We start from the raw sequence: 16,535 nt of genomic DNA on the forward strand, positions 1-16,535 counted from the left end.
TAAGCACTTACTCTTTTCTTTTTCTTTTTTTTTTTTTTTGAGACGGAATTTTGCTCTTGTGCCCAGGCTGGAGTGCAATGGCACGATCTTGGCTCACTGCAACCTCTGCTTCCCGGGTTCAAGTGATTCTCCTGCTTCAGCCTCCCGAGTAGCTGGGACTACAGGCACCCGTCACCACGCCCAGCTAATTTTTGTATTTTTAGTAGAGACAGGGTTTCACCATGTTGGCCAGATTGGTCTCAAACGCTTGACCTCAAGTGATCCACCCGCCTCAGCCTCCCAAAGTGCTGGGATTTCACGCGTGAGCCACCACACCCAGCCTACTTTTTGTATTTTATTTATTTATTTATTCATTTATTTATTTATTTATTCGAGACAGAGTCTTGCTCTGTCCGCCCAGGCTGGAGTGCAGTGGCTTGATCTCGGCTCACTGCAAGCTCCGCCTCCTGAGTTCATGCCATTCTCCTGCCTCAGCCTCCAGAGTAGCTGGGACTACAGGCGCCCACCACCATGCCTGGCTAATTTTTTGTATTTTTAGTAGAGATAGGGTTTCACCATGTTAGCCAGGATGGTCTCCATCTCCTGACCTCAGGTGATCCACCTGCCTCAGCCTCCCAAAGTGCTATGATTACAGGCGTGAGCCACCCCGCCGGCCAATTTTTGTATTTTTAGTAGAGACGGGGTTTCACCATGTTTGCCAGGTTGATCTTGAGCTCTTGACCTCAAGTGATCCACCCACCTCGGCCTCCCAAAGTGCTGGGATTACAGGTGTGAGCCACTGCACCCTGCCAAGCAAGCACTTACTATTTTCCTGACTTGGTGTGGAGACACAAAGTGAAATGGACACAGCTTCCTTCATCTAGCTCACAGTTGGCTCAGGAAGCCCAGAAAGAACAGAATGTTTCAATCCAAGACGGCTCATGATATGTTCTCTGATAGTGGGGGAATAAAGAAATCTCATGTTAAAAAGTCTGTTGGTGGGGATACGGTTCAGTGGGCACATTCCCATGTAGCTGGCAAGAGGGTAAATTAGAACATCCAAGTTGGATAATAATTTGGCAACTCCTTGGAGGTTGACAGTGCACCTTCCCTGTAATCCATCAATTGTACTAAATTTTTACTTTAGAGCAGGGCTTTTCAGGCTTTTTGACAGGTATCCTCAATAAGAAATATATCGTGACCCACAGCACACATGCCACACAACAGACAACTTTCACCTTACTAGTTACCCTGATGATGTGTTACAAACATTGATATTTCCTAGTCAGTTTTGAGTTTTAAAAATGCTGATCTTGGCCGGGCACGGTGGCTCACGCCTGTAATCCCAGCACTTTGGGAGAGTAAGACAGGTGTATCACGATGGCAGGAGATGGAGACCATCCTGGCTAACATGGTGAAACCCCGTCTCTACTAAAAATATAAAAAATTAGCCAGGCGTGGTGGCGGGCGCCTGTAGTCCCAGCTACTCGGGAGGCTGAGGCAGGAGAATGGCGTGAACCCGGGAGGCGGAACTTGCAGCGAGCCGAGATCAAGCCACTGTGCTCCAGCCTGGGCGACAGAGCTAGACTCTGTCTAAAAAAAAAAAAAAAATGCTGATCTTCACCCACTAAGTTGATTTCCTAACGTATTAATGGGCCTCAATCCATAGTTTGAACAACACTGCCCTACAGACATGCATGTCTGTGCATAAGGAGACAAGAATGTTTATTGCAATGTTGCTGCAATAGCAAAACCTTGATAAGTCTTTATCTGAGACCTGTCACCAGCAAAATGGATAAAGTAATTGTGATGTGGTCAGGAAGTAAACTATCATACAGTAGTTATGTATCAAAGGATGCACACAGGGTGATAACATTTATACAAAATATAAGACCTTGCAAAGTGATATCATACATTGTTTATGGATACATTGAAATGTGATACAAACATAAAAACCTGCATGAAATGAAACCTACCCAAATCAGGTTAGTGGTTGTCTCTGGAGGGAGAGAATGTACTTGGAGAAGGGTGCATAAGGAACTTCAACAGATTTTTTTTTTTTTTTTTAAGACAGGATCTCACTCTGTTGCCCAGACTGGAGTGCAGTGGCATAATCATGGCTCACTGCAGCCTCCTCAATCTCCCTGGCCTCAGGTGATTCTCCCACCTCAGCTTCCCAAGTAGCTGGGACTACAGGTGCACACCATCATGCCTGGCTAATTTTGTTTTTTGTTTTGTTTTTGTTTGTTTGTTTGTTTTAGAGACAGGGTTTTGCCATGTTGCCCAGGCTGGTCTTGAACTCCTGGGCAAAAGTGATCCTCCAGACTCAGCCTCCCAAAGTGTTGGGATTAGATGTGAGCCACCTTGCCTGGACACAACTGAATTTTGTTAAGTTTTAATTCTTTTTTTTTTTTTTAATAGATAGAATTGTGCCCTGTCGCCGAGGCTGCAGTGCAGTGGCACGATCTCGGCTCACTGCAACCTCCACCTCCTGGGTTCAAATGATTCTCTTGCCTCAGCCTCCTGAGTAGCTGGGACTATAGGCACGTGCCACCATGCCTGGCTAATTTTTGTATTTTTGGTAGAAATGGAGTTTCACTATGTAGGCCAGGCTGGCTGTGAACTACTGACCTCAGGCGATCTGCCTGCCTTGGCTTCCCAAAGTGCTGGGATTACAGGCATGAGCCACTGTGCCTGGCCTAAGTTTTAATTCTTAAAAAAAAAAAAAGGAACCAAATTTGGTAAAATACAAAGATTTGACAAAGCTAGAGGAAAGATACAGGGCACTCACTGTATTTTTATTTATTACTTCTGAAAGTATTTCATAATGGTACTTAAAAGATTGGTGCTTCAGTATTTTAGGGAAGAAGACATTATTTTGACCCTGGGAAACTGAAAAGGGGAAGTGCTAGAGGGAGCCACAGGAGCCCAGGCACAGCGGTATGAGTGGATGAGGTCCTGGGGAAATGAGAAGGGACACACTGAGTCCTTCCTGCCTGGGATGCTGTGCTGATGGTTCACACTTCCCTCACATTTAACAGATGAGCAAACAGGCTGAGAGAATGCCTGCTAGAAAGTGGCAGGGCTGGGACTCTAATCCAGGCCTGTAAGAGTCAGAGTCCAGGTTGGGCGTGGTGGCTCACACCTGTAATCCCAGTACTTTGGGAGGCCGAGGTAGACGGATCACGAGGTCAAGAGATTGAGAGCATCCTGGCCAACATGGTGAAAACCTGTCTCTACTAAAAATACAAAAAATAGCCGGGTATGGTGGTGGGCACCAGCTATACAGGATGCCAAAGCAGGAGAATCACTTGAACCTGGGAGGCGGAGGTTGCAGTGAGCTCAGATCGCACCGCTGCACTCCAGCCTGGGCGACAGAATGAGACTCCGTCTCAAAAAAAAAAAAAAAAAAGGAAGCCAGAGCCTGCACTCTTGGCCAGTCCACAGCATGGATCCTCCTTTAGGAGCAATCGTGTTGTCCGCAGAGGGTGGGAGGACAGCAAGACTTGAGGGTCCGGTGTGCTGGGCTTGGGTCTGTAGACTATTCTGTGGGCAGTGAGGAGGCATAGGAAGGCTTCACCCAGGAAGCAGGGGAGGGAACTCACTGGAGCTGTACCATCTGTTTCTTAAACCTTGGTTTTCATTGTTGTTGTTTAACCAACAGAACCTTTCTTGAAACAAATTCTAACTCAGAACCTAGGTGTATAAAAGAGCTTACAGTGGAGCTGATTTGGAAGAAGCAGGTGACAGGGGCCCAGAGCCCTCACCTCTGAGACCTCCTGGTTGGTGGAGAGACAGAGGCTCCAAGTACTCCTAGGATGGGGAGGGGTGGGGAGAACCAAGGCCATGTGCTTTAGTCCAGAGAGACCCGAAGCGGAGTGACCTCCATTCCTGGCTGCTACACCTTGGCTGAGTTATGGAACCTCTATATGGATGTCAGGGGAGGAAGGAGGTGGATTCCTGGGTGTGGCTGTGGCACAAGTTCTGAGTGCAGCCACTGGAGGCAAGTTTTCAACTTGTCCCTCTTCATCCTCATGGTCTGGGGAGGGGAAAAAGGCAATTGGGCCCAGGCTGACAGCTTCCTCAGAGCCTGGTGCCCAGCAGAGGCCTGACATAACAAGCCTTCGATCAATGCTTATGGAATGAAGGCGTATTTTTCCCTTCTAACTTTTGGGGAAGATACAGGAGGCCTGACTCCTGTGAGCAAGTGAAACTGTCCCGGGGCTGTCCCTTCTCAGTGAAGTTTCAGGGACCCATGGCTGTGGCTCAGTTGGTGTGGGGTAATAGGAGAGTACCGGGCTAAAAATCAGAGGCTTGGTTGGCTTCTGCCTCCAGTGGCCAGGAATCTGCCGTGTGCCCTTGATGGGTGGTGTTCCTTCTCTGGGCTTTGGCCATCTCTTTTTGGCACAGTGGACTGGATGAGGTTTTTCAAACTGCAGTTTGCAACCCATTTGGGACATTAAAAAAAAAAATCAATTCAGTGGGTAACAATCAGCATTAAAGCAACAACAAGAACACAACTGAACTAGAATAGAAAATAGCGTGCATCAAAGGTCATAAGAGTAAGTATTGTTTGGTGAACTATTGTTTTGCTTATATATAGATGAAGGTGTGGACTGGTCTGCTGTAAAACTTGTTACCGTTTGCCCTGGTGAAAAAACAAAACAAAACTGTAAAACACGGTACTTAGCGATCTTGGAGGTGTCTTTCCCTCCCACATCGTTCCTGGGGCCTTCGGAAAACAAACAAACAAACAAAACAAAACAACAACAACAAAAAACCACTGCCTGGGGCTCTTCTCCTCGCAGGGTCAGCAGCTGTCTCTTTGCTTTTAGCTGTCTCCACCCCTCCCCTAGCCTCTCTTCTTCCTGCTTCAGTCACCGAGTCCCCTCCTCCTTTTATCACAGGGACAAACGCCCCCCACAACTCAGGAAGTGGGGGTGGAAGGTCCGAAGGGAGCAAAAGTGATCAAATGGCGGTGGCAATGGGCACCCTATCTTAGGCGTTCAAATAAAGGACTAGGAAGCACCGGGGAACAGAACAGAAAGTAAGCGAGCCAGGGACGCGAATCTGAGGGCAGGACTTCGGGAGCCAGAGCCTGGCGGCGCCGCCGCAGCGGGTCAATCCAAGGGGGCCGGCACCCAGACTTGGCATCGTTAGCCTTTGGGTGTGCTATCAACTAGCGAAGGTAATTTTCATCTCTGGTTTTTTTTTGAAAGGAAAGACGGAAGGAGCCAAGAGAGTTTTGGAGCCAACTCCTGGAGAGGGAGCGGCTGAACTGATTCGGAAGTTGGATCTGTGTACACAGGAATGCGGAGAGAAAAAAAACAAAACCCACCCCATTGCTTCATTTCCCCTCCAAGTCTGAGCACTTTCTATTGTGCAATGAAAAGACTTTACACGTTGAGAAAAATTAATCCCGAATTTGCTCTGCAAAGGGATGAGCGCGCCTCTGGGCGCTAGCCTGCTCTCAGCTGGGCGCGGAGACCGCGCGGTGGCCGCGGCCAGGGCGCTCCAGGGCGCGTCCTCAGCGAGCGGCTCGGGGGTGGCGCCCGCCGGAGAGATCTGGACTCCCCCTTCCGCGGGCGCCTGCACTGGCTCTTAGCCAGCCGAGGGCCCGGGTGCAGATAGTCCGGGAACCCCGAGGGCGGAGAACTCCCCACTATGCCTGGGCCTCACAGGGATGGCAGTTCCGCGAGCCCCCTAGACTCGGGGGCTCCCCGTTTCCGTGCAGGACGCCTTTGGGGATCAGGAGGGCTGGCGGCGCATTCGGCGTCCGGGAGGCCGGGCCCAGGACGCGCGAGGAGCGCGAGGCGCCGGGAGGCGGGCGGGTGCACATGGGTGCCGGCGGGCGGGCTGCCGGGCGGCGGGGGGGGGGGGGGGGCTGCCGGGGTGTGGCCTCCCCGCCTCCCGGGCGGGATTTGCATGTGTGTGTGGTGGCCCCAGACTTCCTGCTCCTTCTACGCTGCAGGTACGCGCTGGCCGGGCGGGGCGGGCGGGCGGCGGGCGCGCCAAGACGCGGGCACCTCCTCACCCGGACCCCGGGCCCCGCCGCGCAGCCTCCTGGCTCCCGTGGCCGCCAGCCCGCCCCGGCCGCACCGAGCGTCGGGCTCCGAGGTGGGGGCGCGCCCCTCACCGCCCCGCGGACGCCTCAGTCCTCCGCACTGAGCTTGGCCACGCGGCCCTAGGCGCCCCTCACACTCCGGGCCCCGGAGGGCCGCAGCCATGAGTGAAATGTCCAGCTTTCTTCACATCGGGGACATCGTCTCCCTGTACGCCGAGGGCTCCGTCAATGGCTTCATCAGCACTTTGGGGTGAGTGAGCCTAGCTCCAGAGGGGCGCGGGCAAAGAGGGGGCACCGTGGGCCCTGGTGCCAGCTGCATGCGTCCAGCCGCCACCGCCCCCTGACAGAGGGCCTGGACGTCCCCCTAGTCTCAAGGAGCGGGGAACGGCTCGCCTCCTTCTTTTAGAGAAAGGAAGTGAAGTGTTTGCTCAGGTAGGACTCGGGCGCCCTACTCGAGTTGGCAGGAGACGTCCCCCTCGGCACAGCCTCTACCCTCCCGGTGCACTCCTTTGGAGGGGGCGGAGGGGCCGAGGCTTCCTTTGCAGGTGGTCGCGGGGGCGGGCAGGTGGGTGGCTGGAGGCTGAGTTGGGGGAGGGCAGCCGAGCCGGGACGTGCCCGGCTCTGAGGGTAGGGCGGAGCTGTGGGGGGTGGGCAGGCTCAGCTTGGAGCCCGTAATCCTCTATTACCGATCCCGTGGTGCGTTTGAGGGGTCGCACCTTCTCCTCACAGCTCTCCCTGTTCTTCCCAGCTTCAGTAGGAGTGTCTTCTCAGCCCTCCCCTTCCAGGCTCCAAGGTCCTGGCCAGCTGCCCCTTCTCCCCGCCTCTCCCATTCAATTTCCTGCGCGGGTCATCTGGCGCCCTTGGGTCCTTGGTTCTAGCTTCTCTCCAGCACTTCACAAACATTAATTAATTCTGGCCGCCACCTCCCAGGGTCTGGGCTAGATGAACAGGGAATCAATTCATGTCCCTGGAGAGAGCCAGGCCTGTAGCAGGGATAGGGCAGCAGAGAAATTAGGTAGAGAGGAAGGGTTTATCTTCAGAGGAGCAGCTGGGTGATTCGCGGGATGGGAGCCTACAGTGGTTTCCCCAGCCAGGCCCCAGGGCAGGGTCTGCTACCTTTGTCCTGTTTTCAGTCCGGGGGCCTGGGTTAAATTGTATCATCCTCCCAACCACACATGGCTGTCCTCTAGGGTACACCCACCCTCCTCTGCTGACCCACTCAGTGGGACCAGCCAGCCGTGTGGTGCCTTCTCTCTGGTGGCCTTGGAGGACAACCTGGCACCCTCAGCTCAGGACTGACGCTGAACAGGGCCCGGCTCACCCCAAGCCTGGGAGGTGAGGGGTCACCGGTCTCTCCCAGGGTTGCTGGGAGTTTAGCTTTCATCTTGGTGTAAAGGGAATGGATTGTGGGATTGGAGGGCTGGCTCTGCCAGCAGGGAGTTCTCACCTGGGATTCCAGCGTGCCCTGATTGCCTTCTCGCAGAACCATCCAGGTCCCTCCTGGTGCCCTCCCTTTCACATGGGAATCCCTGGCTGTTTGTCCCCACTTACACTAGATCTGACTTCTTCCCAGCTCTCTAGAGGATGGGGGTGGAGCCACATCTGGGGGAGCATCTGTGCAGGCCTCCTCCAGAGAGCAGTGACTAGGGCTAGTGACGTCAGGGCTGCCCATAGTAGGTACAGAGTAAACACCTCTGATAAAGCTGAGGGAAGGAGGAGAGGGTGTGGGGGCTGAGAGGGACATAGGGAAATATCATGGAAGTCCCCTCTTGGTGTCTGAAGAGCACCAGGGACTTTTGGGAAACGACCACCTCTGTTGCTTAGTGCCTGGCTTGGGGCTAAACAGGTGATGATTTTCAAGCGCCTGTGAGTTTTTTTTTTTTTTTTTTTTTTTTTTTTTTTTTTAGACAAGCTCTCACTTTGTCACCAGGCTAGAATGCAGTGATGCAATCTCGGCTTACTGCAACCTCGACCTCTGAGGTTCAAGCAATCCTCCTGCCTCAGCCCCCAAAACTAGCTGGGACTGTAGGCACATCACCACACCCGGCTAATTTTTGTATTTTTTTTTGTGGAGACTGGGTTTCACCATGTTGCCCAGGCTGGTCTCCAACTCCGCAGCTCAAGCAATCCGCCCACTCCAGCCTTCCAAAGTGCTGGGGATTATAGGTGTGAACCACCGTGCCCTGCCTAGCACCTGTGAGATTTAACAGAATCAGGGAAAACATCTTATTGCTGCTTCCCCTACCCTCATGCAGGCCTCACTCCCTCACAAAGGATTCCCTCTCTTACCTCCATAACTTCCTCCCACCTTGGCCCTTCCCACCCCAGGAACTGCTTCTTCCAGTCTACCTTGATCCTGGGACAGATCCTGGTGACCTCTAGAAAGCCCTTCTACACCAGGGTGCCCTCCCCCTGCAAACACCTCCAACATCTCCTGATGTTCCACCAGCGGGCATCCACCCTCCTAGCATGACTTTCTAGCATCGGCCTGTGCAGGTCTGCATCATACTTTTCTGGGGCTTTTTCACCTTCCCACACCTGGAACTCCAGGTGCACCGCACTGCAACCTGTCCCGTGCTCTCAGTCTCTTTACCTTTGCTCTTGGGTTGTTCCCGCCCTTCAGCAAGTCTCCACCTGGGTAAATCTGTCCCACCCTCTAAGGCTTAATGCAAAGTGGCCTCTTTTGAGAAATCCCGCTTCCCTTACCCCTAGGGCAGAATTAACCCTTTGTCCTCTATGCTTTTGAACTGCTTTGTCTGCTTTGTACAAACCACTCTCTGGTGTTCCTCACATTGGAGGCTTCCCTGTAGGCCCATCTAATGCTGGGCACCTTGCCAGGATTAACACCATTCATATATTTAGCAGGTCCACAGGCACTGTACTGGGTGCTGGGAACTTGGTAGTGATTAAGGGAGCTGTGCTTCCTGCTTCCTTGGAACTTAAGAGTCAAAGAAGGAATGATTTATAAGTGCTGTAAGTGATCAGTCCAGCAGCTTCAGCGTCACCAGGAAGCTTGTCAGAAATGCAGAATCTCAGACCCCATGCCCAGTCCTACTGAATGAGAATCTGCATTGTGTTAAGATCCCTGGGGACTGGTGCATTAAAGTGTGAGGGGTGTTGCTCTAAGTGATTTTCTCTCTGCCTCATCCACCTCAGAATCCTTCTGCCTCCTTTCTTAACTCTGGTCCCCTCTGCTTTTCCCGAGGCCGTTGGTGCCCATGTCTGTGAACCCGTAGGCTGATTTGACTGAATTCCGGGGCTAACCCAGTGCCCAGTGTGTGGGCCTCAGGAGGTACCCAGTAAGGGCTGGATAAAAATGAATGTGTTGAAGTCAGGGGTGGCCTTGGTGGGCAGATTGGCCAGGTCACCTGGGAGATGGGAAGGGGCCATTGGTTAGGGAGGGAGGCAGAGGCAATCTTCAGATTCTGGCCAGAGTTCTTCAGTGCAAAGTGGAGGAGGCCAATTAAAGCCTCCTGGCGAATAAGAGGTCCTGGTGAAGATTGTACATTAACTCTGGATAAGAAGGACGGGAGGGGTCTGGGGAGTGGATCCAGGAGCGGTTGAGACTGCAGGCCGGCAAGGGAAAGCAGGCCCACGCCTGTTTTTGGCAGGAGAGCGAGGCCAATGCCACTGCTTTATCCTTCACCACAGGTGGGAGCAGCAGAGGCCAGGGCTGGAGTAGCTGATCAGGGCTAACAAAAAGTGGAGGATTTAATATGGCCTTAGGCCAGTGGCTAGGGAGAAGTCGCCTTGGGTACACAGGGTGAACCCATCAGGATCTCAAGTCATCTCTTGAAGACCTCTTTTTTTTTTTTTTTTTGAGACAGAGTTTCGCTGTTGTTGTCCAGGCTGGAGTGCAATGGGGCAATCTTGGTTCTCCGCAACCTCCGCCTCGTGAGTTCAAGCGATTCTCCTGCCTCAGCCTCCCGAGTGTCTGGGATTACATGCATGTGCCACAACGCCCGGCTCATTTTGTATTTTTAGTAGAGACGGGGTTTCTCCATGTTGGTCAGGCTGGTCTCAAACTCCTGACCTCAGGTGATCCACCCGCCTCGGCCTCCTAAAGTGTTGGGATTACAGGCGTGAGCCACTGTGCCTGGCGAAGATCTCTTTTGAGTACCTGGAGAGGTGGCCCCAGACCCACAGACAGTAAACTGGGGGAGTGCAGGTGAACTGAGTCTTGGAGCTAAGCTTTCAACATTTGTCAAAGTGCCTCTGCCCACCCATGGCTCAGCCTTGGAGCCTCATTTGGAGCTCTCAGGGCCTCTGGACCTGGCTCACCCAGGGCTGGGTAATCATAGTGAGTAGGGGACGCTGCCTCTTAACCGTGGGGTTCCCTGTCTACCTGCCAGCCTGACCTACTTCCCTGGAGGTCAGGACCCAAAAAGTATGGGAGTAAATATAGAGGAAGCCCCAGGTCTCCAGGCTCAGGATCCCTAGGTCAGAAACCTCAGAGGCACAGCTCTCAGGAAGGGTGTCTGTCTCATGTTCCGTCACCAACTTTTTGGGTGGTTTCCGTTTTGTTTTGTTTGAGATAGGGTCTTTGTCACCCAGGCTAGAATGCAGTAGTGCTATCTGGGCTCACTGCAGCCTTAACCTCCTAGGCTCAAACAATCCTTCCACCTCAGCCGCCCGAGTAGCTGGGACTACAGGCATGTGCTACCACATCTGGCTAGTTCTTGTATTTTCTATAGAGACAGGGTCTCCCTCTGCTGCCCAAGCTAATCTCAAACTTCTGGGCTCAAGTGATCCTCTCTCCTCGGCCTCCCAAAGTGCTGGGATTACAGTCATGAGCCGCCATGCCTGGCCGTTGTTGGGTGTTTTGAACAAGGCCCTGCCTTCTCAGAGTGAGTTTCTGTCAGCCTGCATTATCCTCTAAGGGGCTCTGGGTGTAGCTGAGAATCGCCTGGGGATTAAAAAAAAAGCAATTTCAGCTCTGAGTCCCATGCCAGAACAATTGAATCACCATCTCTAGGGCTGGGGTCTGGGTGTTGGAGTTTTAAAAGGTTCTCCAGGTGGTTTTAATAAGTACCTAGGGCCTGGATCCCTGATCTTGGGGCCCTCCCAGCCTGACAGGCTGTGAGGAAGCCTGCCTGCTAGGTCTACCTGCCCCTCAGCCCAGAAGGCCCATCTCTTTGCCCTCATCAGACTTCATAACGTCATTCAACAAACGTTTATTAAGCATCTACCATGTGCTAGGCAAGGCACTGTTTTAGGCACTGGAGAATCAGTGGTAATCAAGGCACAGGTCCAGCTTGTTCCATTCTGTGCAGTGGGGCCCTTTGAGCCTTAAGTCTCGGAGACACATGTAATTCCAGGAGTGGGGGACTGCCCTTCCTTTGCTGACAGCATTCCCTGGGTGGATTTCAGACCTGCCTTTTCTTTCTTTTTCTTTTTTTTTTTTTGCAGAGAGTTTTACTCTTGTTGTCCAGGCTAGAGTGCAATGGGACAATCTCAGCTTACCACAACCTCCTCCTCCCGGGTTCAAGCGATTCTCCCGCCTCAGCCTCCTGAGTAGCTGGGATTACAGGCATGCGCCACCACACTTGGCTAATTTTTTAATATTTTTAGTAGAGATGGGGTTTCTCCATGTTGGTCAAACTGGTCTTGAACTCCTGACCTCAGGTGATCTGCCTGCCTTGGCCTCCCAAAGTGCTGAGATTACAGGCATGAGCCACTGCGCCCAGCTTGGCTTTCATTTAATTGTGATTTCACTGGAATGAGATGTTAGACTTCTGTTCTGTACCCCAAGGCAGAGTCTTGGTCTTAGCCTAATCCATGCAACTCAGTTTTTGAAAATATATATATTTTTCAGATTAAAAAAAAATATACATTCCTTGGAGAAAATGTGAAAAACTCAGAAAAATGATCTGTCATACCACTATGGCTTACATGAACATTCTCTGTGACCTTCTAGCCTTTTATATTCATAAATGAACATTTACAAACACTATCAAACTGCACGTATGGCTTTGTACCCCGTCCGTTTTTGGATATATGTAGAGTGAGCTGTATTTTCCTATGCCAACACACCATTGTTACGGCTGCACAGCCATGGTATGCTGTACCTTAATTTATTTAAGCAGCTCTAGTATTCAGCATTCAGGCTCTTTGTAAATTTTTGCTGTTAAGAACAATTTGCCCTGAACATCCTAGTGCACACATGCCTGAACACTTGTCTAGTTATAGTTATCCTCTCAGGTAATACGTTTCCAGAAATGGAGATCAAAGACAAGGTACACCTTTAACTCTTAGGCTCCCTAACTTTTTGTGTTTCTGTGGTGGTGGAGGGGTATGGGAACAGAACTCGGTGCCACAGAGGATCAGGCCTGATTCATGTCATGTGTGAGAGTTGCACTAGCATGTGGGGAGTAAGACCAGCCTCTGCCCTTAAGATTAGGTGTCAGGCACTTCCCAGGCAGTGCGAGGATGTGATGGAGAAGGGATGAAGTGCAGAGGGGGTGGCGCAGGGTTGGCTCAGCCTAGAACCAGTGCCACACGTCCACCTTGGGACTCCAGGTCCTCAGGCTGCATCCAGCTCCTTGGCCTGAATCCTGCCGGCCTGAAAGAATCCTGCTGGAGCCACTTGCTCACACTCTGCCCTGCCCTACATTCCTGACCCCACATCCCCTCCCTAGCTTGGCCCATTGGGGTGGTGGCTTGGGTTGGGGGTGGGGACACATGCTGAGTTTTAGGTGGGGCCACACCAGCTTTCTGCTTTCAGCTTGTGGGGAGGTTTCTGGGTTTGGATGACCTCTGCACACATGCCTGGGTCCCTGCATGTCCACCCCCAGCCCTGCTCTCTAGACTTCACCCCATGTGGGGCTGGGGCACCCCTCTCTAGGAGTGAGGACTGTGTGAGTGGAGGGGAGGAAACCTGGGGTTGGGAAAGGAGGAAAGCAGAACCCAGATCTCTACTAAGTTCATCACAGGCCTCTGAATGTGAGCTCTGAGCCCCTTGGGTATGTCAGGCTGGACATGCGAAAGGTGCCAGTGGCACCCAGCATTTGTACCTGCAGTCACAATTCCCTGCAGTCAGGACCCCTGGCTTAGAGAGCTTGGAGTCATGCGGCAGGGGACTGAGGAGAGAAAGTTACAGGGCCTTTCAGGCTAGGGACTGTGAGAAAAATCGTGGGTGCAGAAATAAGGCTGGGCGTTCACAACACAGTGAGTCCAAGGTGTGGGCTGGGGATGGAACTAGGTGGAGCCACGTTACAGAGGGATTTCCACTTGGGGAGGCAGTCAGGAGAAACTCACTGCAGAGGCTTCAGTGAGAAAGTAAAATGATCAGAGTGGTATGTTTTTTTGCCAGCAGGTGGGCAGAGCCAGAAGGGGTTAACACAAATCTCAGTCCAGGAGCAGCTGCAGGTGCTTGAGGCAGACACCTGTGCATATTTGATTAACAAATTGCTCTTCCCGTCACTCAGCCAGCCAGCCATTAGCCCTTCCTGCACAGTGCAGGAGAGCCCTCTTCTCCAGCATGAGTCTAGAAATAGATGATGGGGGTGATATAGGTAATGGGAGGGAGAATTAAGTCTGTGTCTCAAAGATGATGATGATGATGGCAGTGGGTAGACTTTGCAGGTCACTTACTTATGGTGGCTCTGGCCTTTACGTATGCTCTCACAGCCTGAGGCATAAATATAATTCAGGAAAAGTAGCGAGAACCATTTAGAACACTAATTTGCTTATCACCTACACTTAATCATTGTTTACAGTGGTCACATTTGATACATGTATTTTTTGCTGAAGGATTTTGTGATAAATTACATACATTGCATCTTTTTCACATCTAAATATTTTATTATACATTCCTATGTAACTACAGTGCTGTGATCACACGAATTAATAGTTTCCTAATAGCATTCAAGACCCAATCCATAGTCAGATGTGCCCATTGTCCTCAGTGGTATGATCAGAGTTCACTGTAACCTTGAACTCCTGAGCTCAAGCTCAAGCTGAGACCACAGGCACGCACCACCACGCCCAGCTAATTCTTGTATTTTTAGTAGAGATGGAGTTTCACCATGTTGGCCAGGATGGTCTCGATTTCTTGACCTTGTGTTCCGCCTGCCTCGGCCTCCCAAAGAGCTGGGATTACAGGCATGGGATTACACTGCACCCGGCCTAGGATCCTGATTTAAAGAAACCAATGGTCAGGCCCGGCGTGGTGGCTCACGCCTGTAATCCCAACACTTTGGGAGGCTGAGGCCGGTGGATCACCTGAGGTCAGGAGTTCAAGACCAGCCTGCCCAACATGGTGAAACTCGTCTCTATTAAAAATACAAAAATTAGCCAGGTGTGGTGGCTGGCACTGGTAATCCCAGCTACTCTGGAGGCTGAGGCAGGAGAATCACTAGAACCCAGAAGGCAGAAGCTGCAGTGAGCCGAGATCGCACCACTGTACTCCAGCCTGGCAACAGAGTGAGACTCCATCTAAAAAAAAAAAAACCACGGAGATCCTGTCAAGGTCCTGGTGTTACATTTTCTTTTTTTTTTTTTTTTTTAAGACGGAGTCTCGCTCTGTCGCCCAGGCTGGAGTGCAGTGGCCGGATCTCAGCTCACTGCAAGCTCTGCCTCCCGGGTTTACGCCATTCTCCTGCCTCAGCCTCCCGAGTAGCTGGGACTACAGGCGCTGCCACCTCGCCCGGCTAGTTTTTTTTTTTTTTTTTTTTGAGACGGAGTCTCGCTCTGCCGCCCCCCGGGCTGGAGTGCAGTGGCCGCATCTCAGCTCACTGCAAGCTCCGCCTCCCAGGTTTATGCCATTCTCCTGCCTCAGCCTCCCGAGTAGCTGGGACTACAGGCGCCCGCCACCTCGCCCGGCTAGTTTTTTGTATTTTTTAGTAGAGACGGGGTTTCACCGGGTTAGCCAGGATGGTCTCGATCTCCTGACCTCGTGATCCGCCCGTCTCGGCCTCCCAAAGTGCTGGGATTACAGGCTTGAGCCACCGTGCCCGGCCACGGCTAGTTTTTTTGTATTTTTTAGTAGAGACGGGGTTTCACCCTGTTAGCCAGGATGGTCTCGATCTCCTGACCTCGTGATCCGCCCGTCTCGGCCTCCCAAAGTGCTGGGATTGCAGGCTTGAGCCACCGCGCCCGGCCTCGTATTACATTTTCTTATGCCTCTTCAGTTTCCTTTAATCTAAAACAGCACCCTGCCCCCATCTCCTTTTCCACCATGAACACCAATTTTCTGGCAAGGCAGGGTTGTGGTGTAGGCTGCTTCACTTTCTGGATTGATTTGTCAGAGCTGCCTTTGTTGCTTTGTGTCCCAGAGAACTCTGCGGAGGTTTGGAGGCAGGGCGAGCTGGCCTGAAGGTCTGCCCTGCTGAGGGTCCTACAGCCTCAGTTACTCTGTCAAGTGAGAAACACTGAGAATCCAGTTCTGGGTTATGGACAGTGGGAGACAAGCCTGGGGTTGGCAGGCCAAATATATGAGGCAAGGGCTGGCTGGCGGGTCATGGTTGCACCTTTTCTCCCTCTCTTCCCAGCTTTCCCTTTGGTCTCCTGATCCCTGTCTTTCTTCTCCTTGGCCTTACTGATATGTCCTCCCATGCACCCAGCACCGCTGTAGAGACCCCAGGACTTGTCAGAGAGCCTGCCTGACCCTGACAGCCAGAAACCCAGGCCTGTGGCAGAGGCAGGCTGGGACACTGGCCTCAACCTTCATTTCTACTGGGCCAAGTTTAGTTGTTCTTGCTATCTCCATTCTTCCTGGAGAGACTATTGGGGTTCTCTGTGTGTATGGCTTATTGTCCTTTCTAGACTTCAAGCTTTCTGAAGGCTTTAGCTGTACTTGTTTTTAAATTCCATATATTCCATATACTGCCTGGCCCCTTGGTTGGCACAGGGTGGATTCTTGGTAAAGATATGTAGAGGTAGGCCGGGCGCGGTGGCTCAAGCCTGTAATCCCAGCACTTTGGGAGGCCGAGACGCGTGGATCACGAGGTCAGGAGATCGAGACCATCCTGGCTAACACAGTGAAACCCCGTCTCTACTAAAAATATAAAAAACTAGCCGGGCGAGGTGGTGGGCGCCTGTAGTCCCAGCTACTCGGGAGGCTGAGGCAGGAGAATGGCGGGAACCCGGGAGGCGGAGCTTGCAGTGAGCTGAGATCGCGCCACTGCACTCCAGCCGGGGCGACAGAGCGAGACTCCGTCTCAAAAAAAAAAAAAAAAAAGATATGTAGAGGCAAAGGAAATGGTTGCTTTTGCAGGGATGCAGGAGTTAATTTCTTTTCTCTGATGAGCCAGGAACCCCAACCAGTGAATCCGGGTTCCTCTCTTAACATTCCACCTAGTAGGTGTGACTTTGGCTATCTGGAGAAAGGGCCTCCCCAGGCTTTCCACCCACCACCAGCCCATCCCAGTGTTCTGACAGTGCCTGCTGTTGGAGTGTCCTCCTTGGGGCTGGCCTGCATCTGTGGAGTGGTGGCCAGTTGTAGAGTCCAGCCCTACGGGGCTTAGCCAGTGTTCTCCCCGTGTGTGCGGAG

General features: G+C 52.1%; 2 protein-coding genes across 2 annotated transcripts in view; one reads left to right on the forward strand and one right to left on the reverse strand.

The window, feature by feature from the left end:
• The window catches only part of LOC104658978 (putative uncharacterized protein encoded by LINC00336), a 35,524-nt gene extending 29,318 nt beyond the window's left edge, over positions 1 to 6,206 (reverse strand). Inside the window, 2 exon segments of the mRNA XM_030929580.1 lie at positions 5,659 to 5,835; positions 6,116 to 6,206. Coding sequence (XP_030785440.1) covers positions 5,659 to 5,835; positions 6,116 to 6,206 — 268 coding nt within the window.
• ITPR3 (inositol 1,4,5-trisphosphate receptor type 3) overlaps positions 5,924 to 16,535 on the forward strand; it is a 76,207-nt gene continuing 65,595 nt past the window's right edge. Inside the window, exon 1 of the mRNA XM_010359109.2 lies at positions 5,924 to 6,293. Coding sequence (XP_010357411.1) covers positions 6,205 to 6,293 — 89 coding nt within the window. The 5' untranslated portion in view covers positions 5,924 to 6,204. The remainder of the gene's footprint in view (positions 6,294 to 16,535) is intronic.

Source organism: Rhinopithecus roxellana, chromosome 4 (assembly GCF_007565055.1).
Source record: "Rhinopithecus roxellana isolate Shanxi Qingling chromosome 4, ASM756505v1, whole genome shotgun sequence".
In the NCBI taxonomy this organism is placed as follows: domain Eukaryota; kingdom Metazoa; phylum Chordata; class Mammalia; order Primates; family Cercopithecidae; genus Rhinopithecus; species Rhinopithecus roxellana.